General features: G+C 40.2%; 1 protein-coding gene across 2 annotated transcripts in view; it reads right to left on the bottom strand.

The window, feature by feature from the left end:
* Nucleotides 1-279: 279 nt before the first annotated feature.
* Nucleotides 280-17,379, bottom strand: part of cntn1a (contactin 1a) — a 56,828-nt gene continuing 39,728 nt past the window's right edge. For both annotated transcript variants that reach the window (XM_067500290.1, XM_067500291.1), the window contains exons 8-24: nucleotides 16,484-16,583; nucleotides 15,945-16,126; nucleotides 15,555-15,679; nucleotides 14,946-15,063; nucleotides 14,121-14,268; nucleotides 13,193-13,320; nucleotides 12,416-12,588; nucleotides 11,449-11,572; nucleotides 8,981-9,142; nucleotides 8,553-8,702; nucleotides 7,892-7,962; nucleotides 6,755-6,989; nucleotides 5,471-5,574; nucleotides 4,372-4,558; nucleotides 4,127-4,239; nucleotides 3,882-4,038; nucleotides 280-2,133 (exon numbers count right to left, since the gene is read on the bottom strand). In XM_067500290.1, the coding sequence (XP_067356391.1) occupies nucleotides 2,057-2,133; nucleotides 3,882-4,038; nucleotides 4,127-4,239; nucleotides 4,372-4,558; nucleotides 5,471-5,574; nucleotides 6,755-6,989; nucleotides 7,892-7,962; nucleotides 8,553-8,702; nucleotides 8,981-9,142; nucleotides 11,449-11,572; nucleotides 12,416-12,588; nucleotides 13,193-13,320; nucleotides 14,121-14,268; nucleotides 14,946-15,063; nucleotides 15,555-15,679; nucleotides 15,945-16,126; nucleotides 16,484-16,583 (2,354 nt within the window). In that variant the 3' untranslated portion in view covers nucleotides 280-2,056. The remainder of the gene's footprint in view (nucleotides 2,134-3,881; nucleotides 4,039-4,126; nucleotides 4,240-4,371; nucleotides 4,559-5,470; nucleotides 5,575-6,754; nucleotides 6,990-7,891; nucleotides 7,963-8,552; nucleotides 8,703-8,980; nucleotides 9,143-11,448; nucleotides 11,573-12,415; nucleotides 12,589-13,192; nucleotides 13,321-14,120; nucleotides 14,269-14,945; nucleotides 15,064-15,554; nucleotides 15,680-15,944; nucleotides 16,127-16,483; nucleotides 16,584-17,379) is intronic.

Consider the following 17,379-nt stretch of genomic DNA (forward strand, 5'->3'; position numbering starts at 1 on the left):
TTATGAGTGAGATTCCTTTAGTCAGTGTAAGATTTTCTCTCTAAAACCTCCCACCATAAGACTTCACATGAGATGACTGGTTTAATGAAGCTTAGCAGCTACAGCACGTATTAGGCCTAGATCTATACTGTCTCTGACATATAGGGATATCACTCAGTAATGGAATGTAGTATTTCGCATGAAGCTGGGAGGTTGAGAAGTCGCTATGATGTTGATTGGTTGCAAAGTAATGTACCACTTTGTCTCCGAAGTCATGCATGTTAGAATGTGGAGCCACTACTTCATCCGAAATGTCAAAGTTCAAGGCATTCATGCATTTGGCAACTCTTTTTTTTTTTTTTAAATGATTTGTCGCATGAAGAAAAACTGGGAAAAGCACTTTGTGGTGGATGTTTACATAGTCACAATGTAGAAGCATGGCCAGCATCAGTCACACGAGAAATTAAATGGAGGAATTCAAAACGCAGCATTTGTTCCTCCAACTAAACTTTTAAACTTGTCCAACCAGAGGTGGGTGAAGACGTACAAATAGAATAATCATAAACAAAATGACAACAGTTGATAATGTTTATATATCTCTGACCACATGTTAATAGATAAAACAGTGCGGTGGAAACAACATCTTGAGCTTTGGATGGGCTCTTACCGCTGACATGGATGGCTTTGCTTCACTTATCTTCTGTATATACCAGTTAATGAAAACATAAATATACTAGATTACTGTTATGAGAGCTAGGCAAGTTGTCTTTTTAGAAAATATAAAGTAGCCACAGATGAAGCGGACATTGCACAATTATTGTAGGGCATGAGCGTCGCTACCATTCAGTGTTACTGTTAATAGTGACTCTCACACAAAGCCAAAAAATGAGAGAAATGAAATAAACAAATAAAATGTCAACATTCTTTACAAAGCACCAGTTGGTACCACTGAGGCCCAAATGATACAGTCAAAACAAACGTTTCAGTTTAGGTGGAGCATTTCACGGCCTCGATTTCAACATTGGCCCTGATGCTGTGGCAAAGCCTTGATCACTGAACAGCTGTGCAAATAGAACCAGAGGTGACAAACAATCATATTAACTACTGTTACACATCTGCTGCAGTTTTTTGCATTCAAAACTGCATTTGTGACATATTCAGTTTACTTCCTGATCATGTTATTTGATGTACATTGCAAATATGGATTAATTTGCCTAAACACCCAAACCTTTTTTTGGGATGATTTCCAAGTCACAACGTCAACATGCACAGAATTTGAAGGTCAAACCAATCTATTTTTCTTCAGATAACATCCATAGTGTTAGATAGCAAAACAGTATTGGTTATTGAATATATTACTGTATTTCAGCAAGACATAAGTTACTCGCTTGTGTATGATGCCTGTTAATAAACTCTGGTATGTGAGAGTTGAGATTTGCTTTGACTGTATCTCTGTAACAGAGGGTGAGTTTGATTTTTTTAAAGAAAATATGAAAAAATGCCACTGAACTGCAAGTAAAGAATGACATAAAGACATTTTTATAAAGTCATACACTTGCCCTTTACAGATAATTGTTTACCATCAGCTATGGAATGCACTGTAATTTTTTTTTTAAAACATCACAGATCCAATGAAGCCTACCTTTCTGAACATACAGCATCCTTATCTATGTCAGAAAAGTTGGCTTCATGATGTAAAAACACTGAACAGCCGCGCTGCGCAAAGTGCAATGTTTGCACTTTCTGTCAGGATCCATTTTAAAACAAGTTACCGTGAACGTTAAGTGCAGACATCTATATAAGGCATATTTAAAAAATTGACATAACTCCTGTGAAACTCCTCCAGAGAGGCCTTTTGTGGATAAATACGGGATGTCTTTGTCCATTTCCAATTTTTCCATTTATGTGTCTTTTTCCACAAACACATTCCAGAGGGTAAGAATTGGAATAGGACGCCCTGGGTTACAGGGTGGAACCAAAAGATTGTGGAAAGAGTCCCAAAGTCCGTATAGGCGTCAACCACAAAAAAAAAAAGTCGTCTTCTTCACGGGAAGTGAAGACAAAGATGGCGCTACAGTCAGAGGTTCAGGCAGAGGAGAGCCAGCAGGAGCAGAGAGAACATGCTGAGAGACTGGGCAGCCATAATACCCCCACCTGAGAAACACAAAGGTGCAGGTAGATCAGTTTTTTTCTTTAAAATGAACTGGGCTGATAGTGAAATTTAAGAGAAAAATTGCTTGAGGGTCCACTTCTTATCCATTAACATAAAGTCCATATTTGGTGTGTGAACTGTGATATTATGCCCCATCTGTTTGGAGTGCACCTCAAATGCCCCTCCATTTGTCAATGCCCTCCATTTGAAATCCCCTACGGCTTAAATTCCTGGGTTGAAGAAATCAAGCTGTCAGGAAGGGTCTGGACTGAATGATAAGGGACAAGGAAAACCACAGGAGGGGTTTCCTCTACTCATCAAGATCAATTACAGAGGCTTAAGGCCTCCTCTATCCAGTCAGCTACCTGTCAGTCCATCAGCCACAGAGAGGATCCAGTCAAGGCTTTAGTCACGGACCGTAAAGTTTCCCCACCTTAGCTCTCCAATCTATGGTATGTAACCTGAAGTGACAACTGTGCTGTGGCCTACGGGAACCCTGTGGCTGTGAGAAATGATAACCTACCACCAAATTTAAACCTGGGCTAATTTAACCAGCAAAAGACAGGCCACAGTCAAAGTGTGCCACCTCATGACAGATTTAAAATGTAATTAGATAACTGAAAGGCTTTTAATTTTGCATGATCATCACTCTGATTTTGAATCCTGTCAATTTAAATAAGGATTCCAAAATGCAAGGAAATGGACACAGGCGCTTGTACCAATTGACGCCCATTTAAATAGACTCAGAATTTTATGGCTTGAACTCAAATCACAATCCGAGAATGAAAGAGAGAGAAACAGAGAGACGTGCTGATCACATCCGACATAAAACTGTGTGGCCCCACTGAGGTTTATGGGGGCTTTAGCTCAGTTAGTTGAGCAGTCGTCCATGAACCACAGGGTCAGTGCTTCGACCCCCGGTCCTCCTGGCTACAAGCTGAAGTGTCCCTGAGCGAGACACTGAACCTCTGAGTTGTCCCTAGTGTCTGCTGCTTAGTTGTAAGTCACTTTGTAGCTACAGCACATAGCGTCCAGCACATACGCAGCTACGTGTTGCTAAAGTTTACATGAATATCAAAGTTTCGAAAAAATGCAGTATAAGTGTTTATGTTATGTAACAGATAGAAGGAGCAGTGGAGTGAGCTGAACAACAGCTCCTTCTACGTGCAGCACAGCAAGCAGTGATTTGTAAACCGAAGCCAGAAGACGACAGAAAGTTAACTTTATATAGCAGATTAATGTCATATAACTTTTCACTTATTGATCAGAAAATCTAATTAAAGTCTGTTATTTACTCCAAATTGAGTTTCAATACAGACAAGTGGCAGGAGCACAAAGCCATTACTCATGTAGAGTGCAAGTAGTCTCTCTGCTTTCTTGCCTATACTCTACTACACTTAGCCTGATAGTGTTCAGATAAATTACTGAGTCCATGCTCTAAAACTGCATTAAGTTCATTTAAGAGGAGTTACTGCCAGTTGCCACAAACACCAGGAATACAATCAATATGTAATCTATATTTGAATTGCATAAATAATAAATATAAAACTGATGTTATAAAACGATATACTGGGAAATGCGTCATACGGTACAGGCCTAAATGATGGTTTTGCCCCACGCTGGATCTTTGTGCGCTGGTCTGAGTCAAAAGTCCCAGACTGATTTTTGTTCCCACTCCGGCCCGGATTGTGCTAAACAATTCTGAACAGTGAGTGAGGGGGACGAGTTAAATCTGAGATTTGTCTGTTACCACTGATGTCGATTCTTGCCACAGCCCCGTCTCCTCCATCTGTGTGTGCCCGAACCTCCACCACATAGTTCCCATCGAGGGGAAGGGGAAGGTCTATGTGCCTGTTGCTGGTTATGTACACTGGGCCTGTGGATTGGCCCTGCTGCCTGTACAACACCTAGGTATACAAACAGAGAGTATAAAAAATGTAAGAATACCAGCAGTACTTCACTTTTATTCTAAGGTCAATATTGAAATGTACTCACTTTGTAACCATTTATTGATGCCTCATTAGCCAAGGGTTCCACATGTTCCCAGGCAATATTTACAGACTTTCCCTTGTACTTTGTACGTATTATTTTAGGGGGCTGACTTGGAGCTTGTAAAGGAAACAAAAATAGTCATATTTACTCATATACATTAGAGGATATACAGCACATGACACTCAGATACATGTTTCCCCCACAAATCCCTGCTAGATAATGCTAAACTGTTTTAGAGCACAACATACGGGCTTTCTTGGTGTGGATGTGGATCCTGCTGGGTGGTCCGAATCCTGCAGAGTTGTATGCCTGAACCTCAACAAGGTAGTGGGAGTTGGGCTTCATACCATCCAGACGGGTATGGTTCTCCCTGCTGGGCACGACCACCTTCTGGGCCCCACCCTCGCTGTCTTCCTGATTCCTCCAGTACTTCACCTGTAACACACAGGCCCAAAATCCAAGCTTGTTTTGCCAGTGTCAAAAAGAACAGAAAAAACATCGGAGCTACATTCCAAAGACAGAGGACAGGGCTAGAGGAATGTCCCTCTGAGCCAAGGAATCAAGCCAGATCAAGTCCTGATGGAAGAATATTTCATCACTGAAAACAAGACCAAGGATAAGGAACAACAGAAGCAAGAGCTAGAAAACTGATTTTTAAATACTAAACAAGAAGTCATGAATAAATGACTAACCACTGAATTGAGTATACAGGATATCCAGGAAGAAATGTGATTTCTTCTGGAAATTTCTATAAAATAGCTTAACAGGTGAAAAGAAATACTGCATTAATGATGATTACGAAGATACATGACGTTCTGATCTTTCTGCAAGCTATTAAAACACAGATTTTTTATCAGAAATGTGTCGTCTGTTGTGTTTTAGACAGGATGGTCTCTACCACCTCATTGTGAGGGCTGAACTTCTGTCCTGCAGTGTCAAGATATTAGCAGCATTTAAAAGGACTAAGTTATAGCATGTGAGAAGGTAAAATGTCCTGAAAATGCAACTAAAGAAAAAAGAAACTCAGGACACACGTATTTGTTTGTTAACTAGCTTGTTTAACTAGGACAACAATTTACAATTAACAGTTTAAAAAGAATGAAAGTGTTTTTTTGAAAACTGGTTATACTTTATTTCATATATAAATAAATATTTGCATGAAATAATTATAAAACGATGATTCAAAAACATTAAAAGAAAGAAAATATATAGATTTTATTGGCATTTAGCAAATTTATTGTCACTGTTTCCAGCTAAAAAACATTCTCTTAGATGACCCAAGTCATGTTACAGCTCACATCTCGTTTGGGTTGTTTCATGCTGCGGAAAAACAAACTCTCGACTGACCTGGTATCCATCTATGTTGCTCTGTGAGAGGAGCAGCCACGACACAGAGGCTTCCGTGGCAGAGAGAGCCCTGCCCTTGACTTCGTCAGGAGCTTCAGATGGAGCTAAAGAGAGACACAGAAATCAGTGGAGTTACAGTAACAGAAAAACTCTGCAGACACATGTACTGTATGAATGTGTTCAGCTTGATTATGTGACAGGTTATCTTGACAATAAACTATGAACTTTCTAACACTTTATGAATTGTGCCTTTTGGCCTCAGTAATACTTAAGCATCATTTTACTGGATTCATCACAGTTTTGTTCCCTAATAGCCCAGAATCCTTCACTGAGATGTCAGACAATTTGATACAAGCACGCACACACACACACACACACACACACACACACACACACACACACATACACACACACTGCTGCCACATCATTAATACTGGTGGTCTCAATAATTTCATGGAGGACAAGGGTAAGCATGGCCACTCTGAGCAGTCTGCAGCTACAGTATCCAGCCCCATATGCAACAAAATCTGATCTGTGCAGCGGTGGCAGAAATAAACAACCTCAAGTATTGTGTAGTAATTATTTTTTTAAATTACTGTATAAAAAGATCACTGTTGGTAAAAGTGGAGTAGATTTTAACCAATTTATGCGCTGACAGGTGGTTAACCCACAATTATACATGAGTGGTTATTAGTTTTACTTTCATTGAAAATAAATAATATTTTTCAATAAAAACCACCAGGTGCCACTGTATTATTTTGTGGCTGATTAGTGTACATATATGGGCACACACCTGGAGACTAGAGACTGACCTACAAAATACATACACATTCAACGGCAAGTGTTCCCAAAGTGTGTTACCACGGCAACGTGGCATCTCTGTAACCCATCATGTCTGGGTTTGCAGTGGTTATCTCAACTGTCTGTCAGTGGAAGTTAATAACTAGGGTAAATGCTTTGCATCCTTGGGCGAATTATCAGCTTTCTGGTTCATGCTACATAGATCATGATAATCCCCCTGCTAGAAAAGAGAGTGACGAGAAGATGGGCTTACTTTCACGAGGTATTAAAATTCCTCACAACTATACACGAGAACTCCTATTAAATGGGCCCTAGTCCATTGAAAACTGCTGGTGATAAGTAGCTGACAATGACAGATTGAAATAGCAGTGGGTTGGCATATTCAAGGATTCAAACTACGATTCAGAAGACAGTGAGATAATTTTAGCATATTTCCCCCTCTACTTTTCAGTGTTGAGAGTTGTGAATCTCTTCAGGGCTTACCATCCTGTGCTGAAAAAATGACGGCTGTGAGGCTGAAGGGTCCCTCTCCTTTGGTGTTGAAAGCTTTAACTTTGACTTCAAACTCCGTTGAAGGAGAAATGGACGAGTCTTTGTGGACATAGCGCCTGGCCTGTGGGTCAGCTAATGTCACCTTCATCCACTCGTATTCTTCTAGAGGTTTAAAGGCCACAATGTAGCCAAAATTAGGCCCATAGTAGTACTGCGGCTGTACAGGCTGATGACAAAAAAAAAACATGAAAAATTACTGTAAATAACTTCAAACATTGTATCCAGCACACGTCTGAAGCCTGAAACGAAACAGACGGTGCAAACCATCTATCATGCTACATGTCCAGTACGACGTCCCTGCTTTCGGCATCGCTCCTTCTCTCTTTTAAACACGTCGCCTCATCTTTCAGCCGCTCTAGAATTGAACAGCCATACATCAGCCATGCAAAAGGACATTCGTCCTTGAAAACTAATTTATCAGTGGCTCCAGCAGGGAAATAGAGCATAATGATTCAGTTCAGTCATTCATTTTTTAAATGTTTTTTATTCAAATTTGCTATTCTACAGTTTCTCTATATGTTCTATGGCTTGCTGTTCTCTGCCATATATTTAATCTGCTGATGTATTACACCATTCTGCTCCCTAGATCTGTAAACCTGCAAATCTCACTGGCGCGTTTCATTAAAATCCTATTTGTATAAACTTGCAGTCTGCCTTAAGAGGTCCTTCTGTGCACTGTTTTTAAAATCGTGTCAATAATCTGTAAAAGTTTCTGGTTTAAGTTGTCAAAGTTTTCCCAGAACATGTTTTTTCATATGTTAAAAAAATCCAGACTCATGACTATGTGGCTCTCCATTCTTGTTGTGTGATGTTTGCCTGTCTGACACCACCTAACAAAGAATGGTTGTACTGTACTGTATGTTCTGGTATTGTAATTAAGCTCATGTCTGTTTCAATATCATCTTCTGTGATTATTTTGTAACTTTGCGGTAAATAATAATTACTTTTTACTACTTTTTAATATGATTTATTTTTATTATTACTACTACTAACAACAGCATGTGTCCTTTCTGTGTGCTTTTATATGAGCTGGTAAAATTTTCCCTTCTGTGCAAAGTCCAAACCTACCGTCCATGTAATGGTCAGTTCTCTGTTAGTCCCTCCACCCCCGCCGACGTCCGAGGGCGCCACCACAGGAACTAAAGTAAGACAGCAACAGCAGAACTCTGAGCCCACATGCTAAGAATTCACACAAACAACGCCAACCCACATAGGCTGTAACTAATCCCTGGCAGCACTACTGAAACATCCTTTCTTTGCAAATACAATATCAATGTCTTCTCCTGTGCCAAATGCAACACCTTAATGTCCGTGTGGGAACTTTGCCACTTACGAAGACAGAGGAGCAGAAGTCCTCCTGTCTTGTAGCTCACTCTAAAATGATGATTATTCTTCAAGAGAGGTCATTGTAAGCATGTGATTTCCATTTTATAATCGAATTTCAGTATACAGTTTCAGCAAAGTGCTCATTTGTAAAGGTTTGTGTGGTGAGTTTGGCAGCACTCTTTTGACGTAGAAAGTCCAGTATGATGGAATTTCTGCTGACTTATTTCTACAGCGATACTTCACATATGTAAACACATTGCTATAATAGAAGGATGAAGAAAAAATATGAGAATGGAAACCTGGACTGTATTACCACTTTTCCATGGCCTTTCAACTTACTTTGACTCTATATTCCAAAAATAAAATAATACTATATGAACCCAAAGTAAGGCTACAAGCTTACTTGCTTCCAGGGTTTTCTCCTTAGGTGATGGGCTGCTTGGCTCTCCTGTCCCAAGAGTGTTGGTTGCAATCACCCTGAACTCATATTCTGTCCAAGGGAACAATTCTACCACTGTGGCAGCCTCTGCATTCCCCTCTACATCAGCAGGAGCTAAAGAAAAATGCACAAATTTAATTTTACAATGTTAAAACGTCAAGGCTGCAGCACACTATGATAAACCATTATACAAAGGGGTTGTGCGATGCTACATTTTCACAAAAGCTACGTTTATGGAACCCATTCCTATATTTAAGTCATTTTGAGGGGAAATTTACCACCATGTAGACCCATGCTATTCCTTCGGGGTATAAGCCAAAGTATTTTAACACCATAGTAAGCTCAGCATCAGAGTAACAGTGTTTATTTGACTAGTATACTGGAGTTCTCACATGTAGCAGCATTCTTCCAGACATCCTTTGAGAATGAGCTCCTGTACTGGATGGTATATTTGGAGATGGGACTGTGGTTGTCTGCTCCACGGCTCCATTGCAGTGTTACACTCTTGTCAGTTTTGTTTATCACTCGAACCCCACCTGGGGCACCAGGGGGGCCTGGGGTAAAGAGAAGAACAAGAGACAAGTTAAAAGTGATGTTTGATAGGTAATAAACACAAGCGCAGCTGCAGTTTTGTGTAGAGAAAAGTGTCACTGTCCCTTAGGCTAAAGTGTGAATTCACACAAGACTCGGCTTTGACTTATCTCTCAGGCAGACAGTGAATGTTCTACTTGCTCACAAATAGCAGAACAAGAGAAAGATTGTCGGGTGTTATCGAAGGAGCTTTGTTTTCATTGAAGAGCATGGAGAAATGTTTAGCAAAAATCCCGAGCCATTTAATAATCTTATACTGTACAAGAACACAAAGCTCCAAAAAAGAATTTTTGATTTTGCCATGAAGTCCCTTACATCTCCTTATTTTAGTCTTTTCTCATAGACATTGGCAAAGACTGATGGATTTAGGCTTTAATGCCTAAAGCCAACTGACATATATATAAATACTTCAGATTAAGTAAAAGCTTTAGAAACCACTGTTTCTCTTGGTCTTCTTGTTCATCTTGATCCTTCCACTGGAACATAAAAATGGCCTAATAGAAAACCCAGACAGTGTCAGGGTCAGCCTCGCAAACCACAGCCTCTGAAATCAGCCAGGATTTACTTTTTCCAAGCCATGAATATGAGCTGAGGCCAGTAAGACGATTAGACAACCAAAGCTGGACAGCCCGTAAGCTTTCCTTATGCTTTTTCTCCTCTGAGAGTCGGAACAGAAAGCTTTTTTATAGTTCAGTGTAAGGGAAGTAATATTGTCCAGGTTCTCAATGTCTGCACCATACTGTGTCATATAGATTTAATGGTTAGCACAATGCATATTTGTGTTTGTGCATACTGTATCCCAACAAGCACATTTAGGTTTATGTACAGTGAAATACAATAAATCCTAATTCATAGGCACTTAAGTTAACACAGCTATATTTCAACACTGTTCCAGGCAAGACTGTAACTTTACGCTACAATAACACACACACACACGTCATATGAAAACATCTCTTCGCCCTATCTCAAATCCCAACTAATAACAAGCTGCAGGTGCAGAGCTTTACAGAATGTATGCAGCTTGGACAATCTCCTGGAGCAGATCTGCTTCCTCATCTGCTCTGATAAATAGCTGTCTTTCATCCCTCTCTCGCTTGACTGCTGGCATTTGGCACTCCATTAGGAGCGGCCCAGGGCCTGTGTTTTGGTTCCACTCTGGGAAACGTCACAGTCAGCCGCTGTGCATTCACCTGGCCGTCTGTCAACACCTGCTCTGAAAGCCACAGCAGTGGCAGCACACCCAGGGCACCACAGGGATCACTGGCAACCAGATCACTGCTAGAGTTCTTGAGTTCCTATTTGAAGAGACCCTTTGTCTGCCAACACTGGCCCTGTTTCAAGACCTAATGGGAGAGTTGTAAGGCAAGCTCTCACTCATCAGGAAGCGGAGGGTGAAAACAAAGCCTGATGAATCATCCAGAAGGTGAAATACAGTAAATGACAAAGTACTGCGGAAGAGTGGCAGTGTTTATTTTGTGCGTGTTGATATCTGTATGGCTCTAAGAACAATGACAAATCAGCAGCAGTCCATATCAAAATACTGTGAAGAGAGGTAGAAAAATTATAATCTACATACTTTGGTCGACAAATACTCATCACAGGGCATTATACAGTACATCTCATATTTAGAAACATACTAGTTGCTGTGATGCCAGTGGATCTCAATACTCACTAAAAATAATATTTTATTCAGTTATAATAAAGACTAGTAGGAGCTGACACTATTCAACACACTTTTTAATGACACATAAGAATTGCTTGTTGTATTCCATTTAGTGAAGTCTACACTGTGTTTAACCCGGCAACAGCTTCAAGATCTTATCAAAGCATACAAAATGCAAACTTTAAGGTTTATTTTCCAGGCTGCCTCACTGAACATGGCAGATGTTTTGGATAAATGTAGGCTAATTTTGAAATGAGCGAATATTAAGCCAAGCAGTACAATCTATTGTAGAGGATAAACAACAGCTGACACATTCAAGTTGAAGTATTCAATATTTCCAAAAGGTGGTAGCCAGTTATTCGAACCTAAAGGAAATGCATCATCGGTGAATGCATCAGACAACTTGAGGACTTTATATGGATGGTAGTGGTAGATGGGGTTATCTGTAATGCCAATAAATAAATAAAAATATATAACTTTAACGGAGTATTGTGTGTTCATGTAGAATTCCACCGCTCTTAGTAAAATGTAGATTGAATAATTATATTTGTGGGGCCTTTATGACACTCTATGAATATGTGTAATTGCTCACGACTCATGACTCACCCCTGACGACAACGTGGGCGAAGGCGGTAACATTGTCAACAGGAGTCTGTGCAGTGCAGGTATAGCGTCCAGCATGCTTCAGCTGGGCATTCCTTATCAGCAGCTCGCCATCTGAGCTTCCATTCTGCACAAAACCACACAACATACATCAATTAATACAAGCTGAACAAATGATAGATCACAAAATGCTGTTTTTCCACCCGTTAAAAATAAAAGGATCGTTCTCCTACTCTGCTATCCTAGTTAGCAGCTCATCTTGAAATATGGAAAAGGAGGTAGGTTATTATTAGAGTTGCTAAAGCAATCCTGCGAGACCAAAACACCTGAGGTATCAACCTTAAGGATCCAATTGAGTTGAACTGAACGTGGGTTTCAAGTACAGGACTAGGACTTCCTGTGCAGTAATGTCAAGCTGTACTTGTCAGCACTCTCACTGTAGAAAGGTAAAACCACCACAAACTTTAATACTTGACTGCATTGAACTTGCTGGCTTTGTAATTCCATTCAAACACAACTAAGTGGAAGCCATTTTTACAAGAGGTAAATGTTGTGTACAAAAATGGGCTATCATCAATCACAGTCACAATATGGTGTTTGCCTAGCAGTCGGAGTGAAAAATGAGAAATGCTAACCACCAGCTTATGCCTAGAGCTGCACTAAGAGAGAGTATGTCATGTCATCAATAATGGATGTTAGCAGAAATTACTTTTAAACTAATATACAGTGTACTATTCCACTCAGGAAAGGAATGTCATAATCATTTAGAGCAGGTTGTGCTTTTCCATTTCAGGTATTCCAACAAAAATACTACAGACATCTACCTGACCTCAAATATGATTTGACATGGATGAACTCCAGAGCAGAGTGGAGATTTTGTGGTCTGGTAAAATATGGTTGTTATGTTTATTTCTCTTTACAAAAAAAAAAACAAAAAAAACAAAAACAGCTGACCAATATGGTGCCTTACCGTTGTGCGTTCGTAATGGCGGCTATCCTTGTGTAGGTCAATGACCTGACCATCTAATGACCAGATAAAGGTGATGTCCAGAGATTTATCATGCGACGCACCACACTGCATCTTGGCATTCTCACCAACCTTGATGTCCGCATTGGATGGTGCCAAGGTGATCTTTGTGGACTCTGGGGGGAAAACACAGGAGAATGTGCTGATGAAAAGCAGCCTATTCCCAGCCACTGTAAGAATCAACATAGTGATTTTTAAAACGTGATTCAATAGAGAGAAAAAATAACTTTAAAACCACTTAAAGACATGCTTTGTATGTTTTACACTATTTACAGCTACTATTGTTCAATTTGCACAAATGTCCAGAAGAGGGCAGAAAAGAGCTGTGCTTCCAGCACAACTGGAGAGCGACTTTAAAAAACTAAGCATGTTTGACAGCTGACATTATATGTCTAAAGAAATGACATTATTTGCTCTTGCCGTTATTCATTCATTAAACACTAGTTTCATCACATCTGATCTAAAACAACATCTTTTTGCCCCTGGGTAGTGAATGATTATGCACCAGGAGCCCGTTTACTACTGCTCTTCTCAGAAGGCTATACTTCAACAACAGTAGACATTTGGAGGTCAGGACTCTTTGGTGGGGCTGAGAGTTAGAAAAATGATTGCCATTCAAGGCTGACATCAGTCAAAGTAACAACTACTGTCCTATAATCATCAAAAAAAGATGCATGAAGAGAGCTATTAATTAAGCAGTGTTCATTAACTGAAACTTGCCTGTTACAAACAGAGAGCCCGTGCTGTTGGCTTTGCCACGGTCATTCTCAGCGAAGCAGGTGTACCTGCCTTGATCTGCTTGCGTCACATTGAGGATTTCCAGGCTCCCATCCTCCCAGATGAAAACCCTGAGAAGAAACCAGATATCTTCAAACACTGAGGATATATATATAGATATACAGCACAATGTGAAGGTCAAAAATCAAAGGTGCTCCCTGGATATGTGGATGATGAAAAAAGATGAAAGAGCTCTGAATGTCTACCAGTTGCCTAATGGCTATGAAGAAAAACTATAAAAAAAACTATAAAGAATATCCAGAAAGAATCGACATTAAACTAGATTACAGGCAAATGCAACAATTCTTATTCTTTTTTTCTGCATATATCATTTTCATGCATGACAAATACCACCATGCTAGCTGCCCTATCACTACTCCACACCCTCTCTCATGTAGACAGCACCCATAGAGAGTATTAGAAGGCATATGCTGCATAGTAATTTGACTGCTGCTCCTCCTCAAACTGAGTCCCACTGTGGCAAACGGGGGTTTGTAGGCTGGGGGAAAGGGTTGGGGGTCTCTGAGCTCCCAGATTAGGCTTGTTTTTTCAGTGAGGAGCACATCCAGTCTGACATCTGACAGTTTGAAATCTAGATGTTAAATTACTATGCTGCATATGTCTTGTGATTCTAGAGGGTACTGTACAGTACATCCTCTTGAGAGTGACGACACATTCTTCAATCCTTCTCCTTGTATTAATATGACCCAGATGTGCCTCACAGTCACAGAAATAGACGATGAATATTTACATTAAAACTACAAAGGAAAACCCAGTCGTGATGAGCCCGTTTCTTTGAATGAAACAAGAAGTAACCATACGTTATTTACATATCAGAAGACAAAAGTCCTCCTATTAAAAGTCTGCTCACCTCGTAGAGTTGTAGAGCAGCTCAGTGCCCTTGCTCCAGGAGAAGGTAGGTTTTGGAGCCGCTTTGGGTCGACATTCAATCACCACCCGGCCATTTTTAGCGGCTAGGACTCTCTTCACTTGGTTGTGTTCAAATGTGGGAGCACAGGCTGAGTTGGGACAGTATCGATTAATCATCAAGTACTTAGTAAAATATACTGCCATGCATATGTGTATCACACACTTTACATTCATAAAAAATATTTAGCGTTTTGACACAACATATTGTACCTTTTTTAGTTTTTATTTCTAAACTACGCATGTTGTAAAATCACATAGTGACATTAACAGCCTAACTAACAGCACTGCGATTTCAAGAATAAAACACTGATGCAACCCCTGAGAAAATGCCAAGATAGCTGGGAATAAGCTCAGGATGCACAGAAAAAAAGAGCCACAGAAATCTATTAACAGGGACAAAATGCACGTGGCTCTTTTGTAGCAATGTTTTGCACCGGATTTAGTCCAAGTAATTACAGTGGATGGTCGTAACCCCACTGCGCACAAGCACATGTAGCTGCTTCCTTCAAAAAGCAAAAAAGTGCTTTGGTCAATCAATTATATGAATGTGTGAATCAGCGGGGACCAGCTCCGTCCCAGTTGTCAGTGCAGTAACACCAAGGACTTGCACAGCGCTGCTTTCCATCACTCTATGTTAAAGTATTTTTTCTTCATACAATTCCACATTATAAACCACATGTCCTAATGAGCTCCAATTAGTCAACATGACCTTTGCTATTTCTGATGCAGCCATTTGTGCTACGACTGCAGCCAAAGTTTGACTCACCAAACACACGCAGTTCTGCATTGGCATAGATGACACCATGACGATTCTCTGCTATGCATTGGTACATCCCTGAGTCACCGAATGTCAAGCTGCTGAATCTCATCTCTTTTCTGTCCAGCTGTGGGGGAAAAAATCAGCAGTGTCAAGTAAAAATATCTTCTTTCAATATTTCACCATTTCCAAAACTCAATTACTAAGTAAATTATTAACATGAAACTATTGATTGTTGACATTCACAGAAGTAAGATAGCAAGTAGCTAATGTGATCATGAGATAGTTTAATTGCTGCATAATGACGTATCAAGTAGTACATATTAACACTGCTGTCACTAGCTGCTACTCTCTGGGGATGTTTCGAGTCGGATTGTTTCTATGGAGACTTAAACAACCCATTCTGGCCCTTGCTCAATAACAAGAAATACTCTTTCCTGACATGATGTGTATCTACAGCGGCAGCTTGCTGTCACTGCTGTGCTACTATAACAACCTTGGACAGCACACTGAACACGTTCAGCTGCCATGGTGGCTCTGATTATTTTACAGCTACAACAAAATTGCTTAGTTATAGGACAAATTATTATAGGACAAGAATTGTAGTTTGAATATTACCGGTTGTGCATTTTTGAGCCAGCGAATGTGCGGTTTAGGTTCGCCACTGGCTACGCAGGACATAGTGTACTCGCTACCAAGGTCTTTTTCTGTGCTGCTGATGTGCTCCACCCACTCAGGAAATGCTGCAAATGATGAAAATAAGTGTTACACTGTTTGAGAAAAATCTAAAAAAAGCACAAAAGCTGCTGAATTATATATGGGTTGATACTTGGGTTGATAAGTAGCAGTCAGATCCAAAAAGAGAAAAACCTGTCAAAGTGTACTAGGTAGTGATAAAAACAAAGCACTAGAGAATGAGTTCAACTAATAATTACTTTGTAAACCTTACATTCTTGCTTCCATTGTGCTATGTTTTTAAAACAACAAACTACAACAAATATTTCTTGCCTTCTATAGACACAGATGCAGTGTGGGAGTCCTTTCCCTTTGAGTTTACTGCCTCACACCGATAGGTGCCGTTGTCTTCAACCTGCACATTGTACAGGTGCAGTTGGGCCCCTGCCATTCGCACCTCATGACTGTGTGACAGATTTCCACCTACTTTCTTCCAGTGGATCTCAGGGACCGGGCTGAGATGGAGAGAGAGCAGGAAAATATTACAGATTACGAATTCTAATGCACAGACATCACGGCACTCAAGTCATCATCCTTCTGAAACAAGCTTTATAAATTATTTACTTCAACAGGCCGTTTTCCAACAGTCTAAGCTACTGTAAATGCTATTTACTATGCATTAAGGGTGAAGTAATAATAAGTCTGGAGAGACTAATAGACTGATTAAAGCCAATATACTCTATATGTACAAATATGAAGCATTATCTGAATACTAAATATATACATTTAAGGCCCATTGCATGGCAATTGAAACAACGTTTTCAACCTGTGGGCTGTAACAAACAGACATAAACATGAACTCTTACACTTACTTTCCCAAAGCAAAGCATTCCAATGTAATATTCTGTCCCACCAGAGCAGTGGTGTCTGGGAACTTGACTTTGAGGTCAGCAGGGTACTTCCTGATGGAACCTGAGAGGCATAACAACAGGCCAGAATTATGACTTAGGTGCTAAAAAAGCTTCAGGCTCCTAATTCTGAAACAAACAGTGTTCTCAAAATAATTTAGATGAGTGGTTGTGTAGGCTATTAGGGTCTGAGCACTTTTGAAACATGAGTGACCCACTGAACTCTCCATACTGTCCTGCTTTTGCTGACAGGCCGCTTATGTCTCTGTGTGTAGAAATGGCATTACTTTCTTAAGATGAAACAAAGGAGAGATGGGGAATTTAAAGGGTGAGACCACAGTTGAGTATAGCTGGGGTTCCATAATCAACCTCACTTAGACTGAAGAAGCTACTTGGTGAAACTTTTCAAACTAAGAACGTGATCCAGTTGCTTTGACTCAACTTCTACCTATTCTCAGCTGTATGACTGAGAATCCTTACTGACATTTTACATAAGAGGAGGGATGTTTAAAACAAGTGAAAGACCCATTCAAATGAGGTAGCACAGTCGTTGGAATTTTGTTGTTTGCAGTCAAACCAAAATCTGCCTGGTAAATTTCAATTTACCAGTACATGTTGCTTTGGTGATCATCACTATTTCTCCTCCCCGCTTTGATTTCCGTCTGTCTCCTTTTGCCTCTCTCTGCTGTGCTGCCTAATAAGCTCCAACGCAATTTACCTGCTCCTCTCTGGCAGGTTGTCCTCCTGCTTCCAGTGACTTGTACTGTCCCAGGAAGCAGTCTTTTCAAAATGCCAAGGTATTTACCCCTGACACACACAGCATTACAGCCAGAAGGCATCTCATTCTACAGTACATGTGG

This window comes from Channa argus, chromosome 4 (assembly GCF_033026475.1).
Source record: "Channa argus isolate prfri chromosome 4, Channa argus male v1.0, whole genome shotgun sequence".
In the NCBI taxonomy this organism is placed as follows: domain Eukaryota; kingdom Metazoa; phylum Chordata; class Actinopteri; order Anabantiformes; family Channidae; genus Channa; species Channa argus.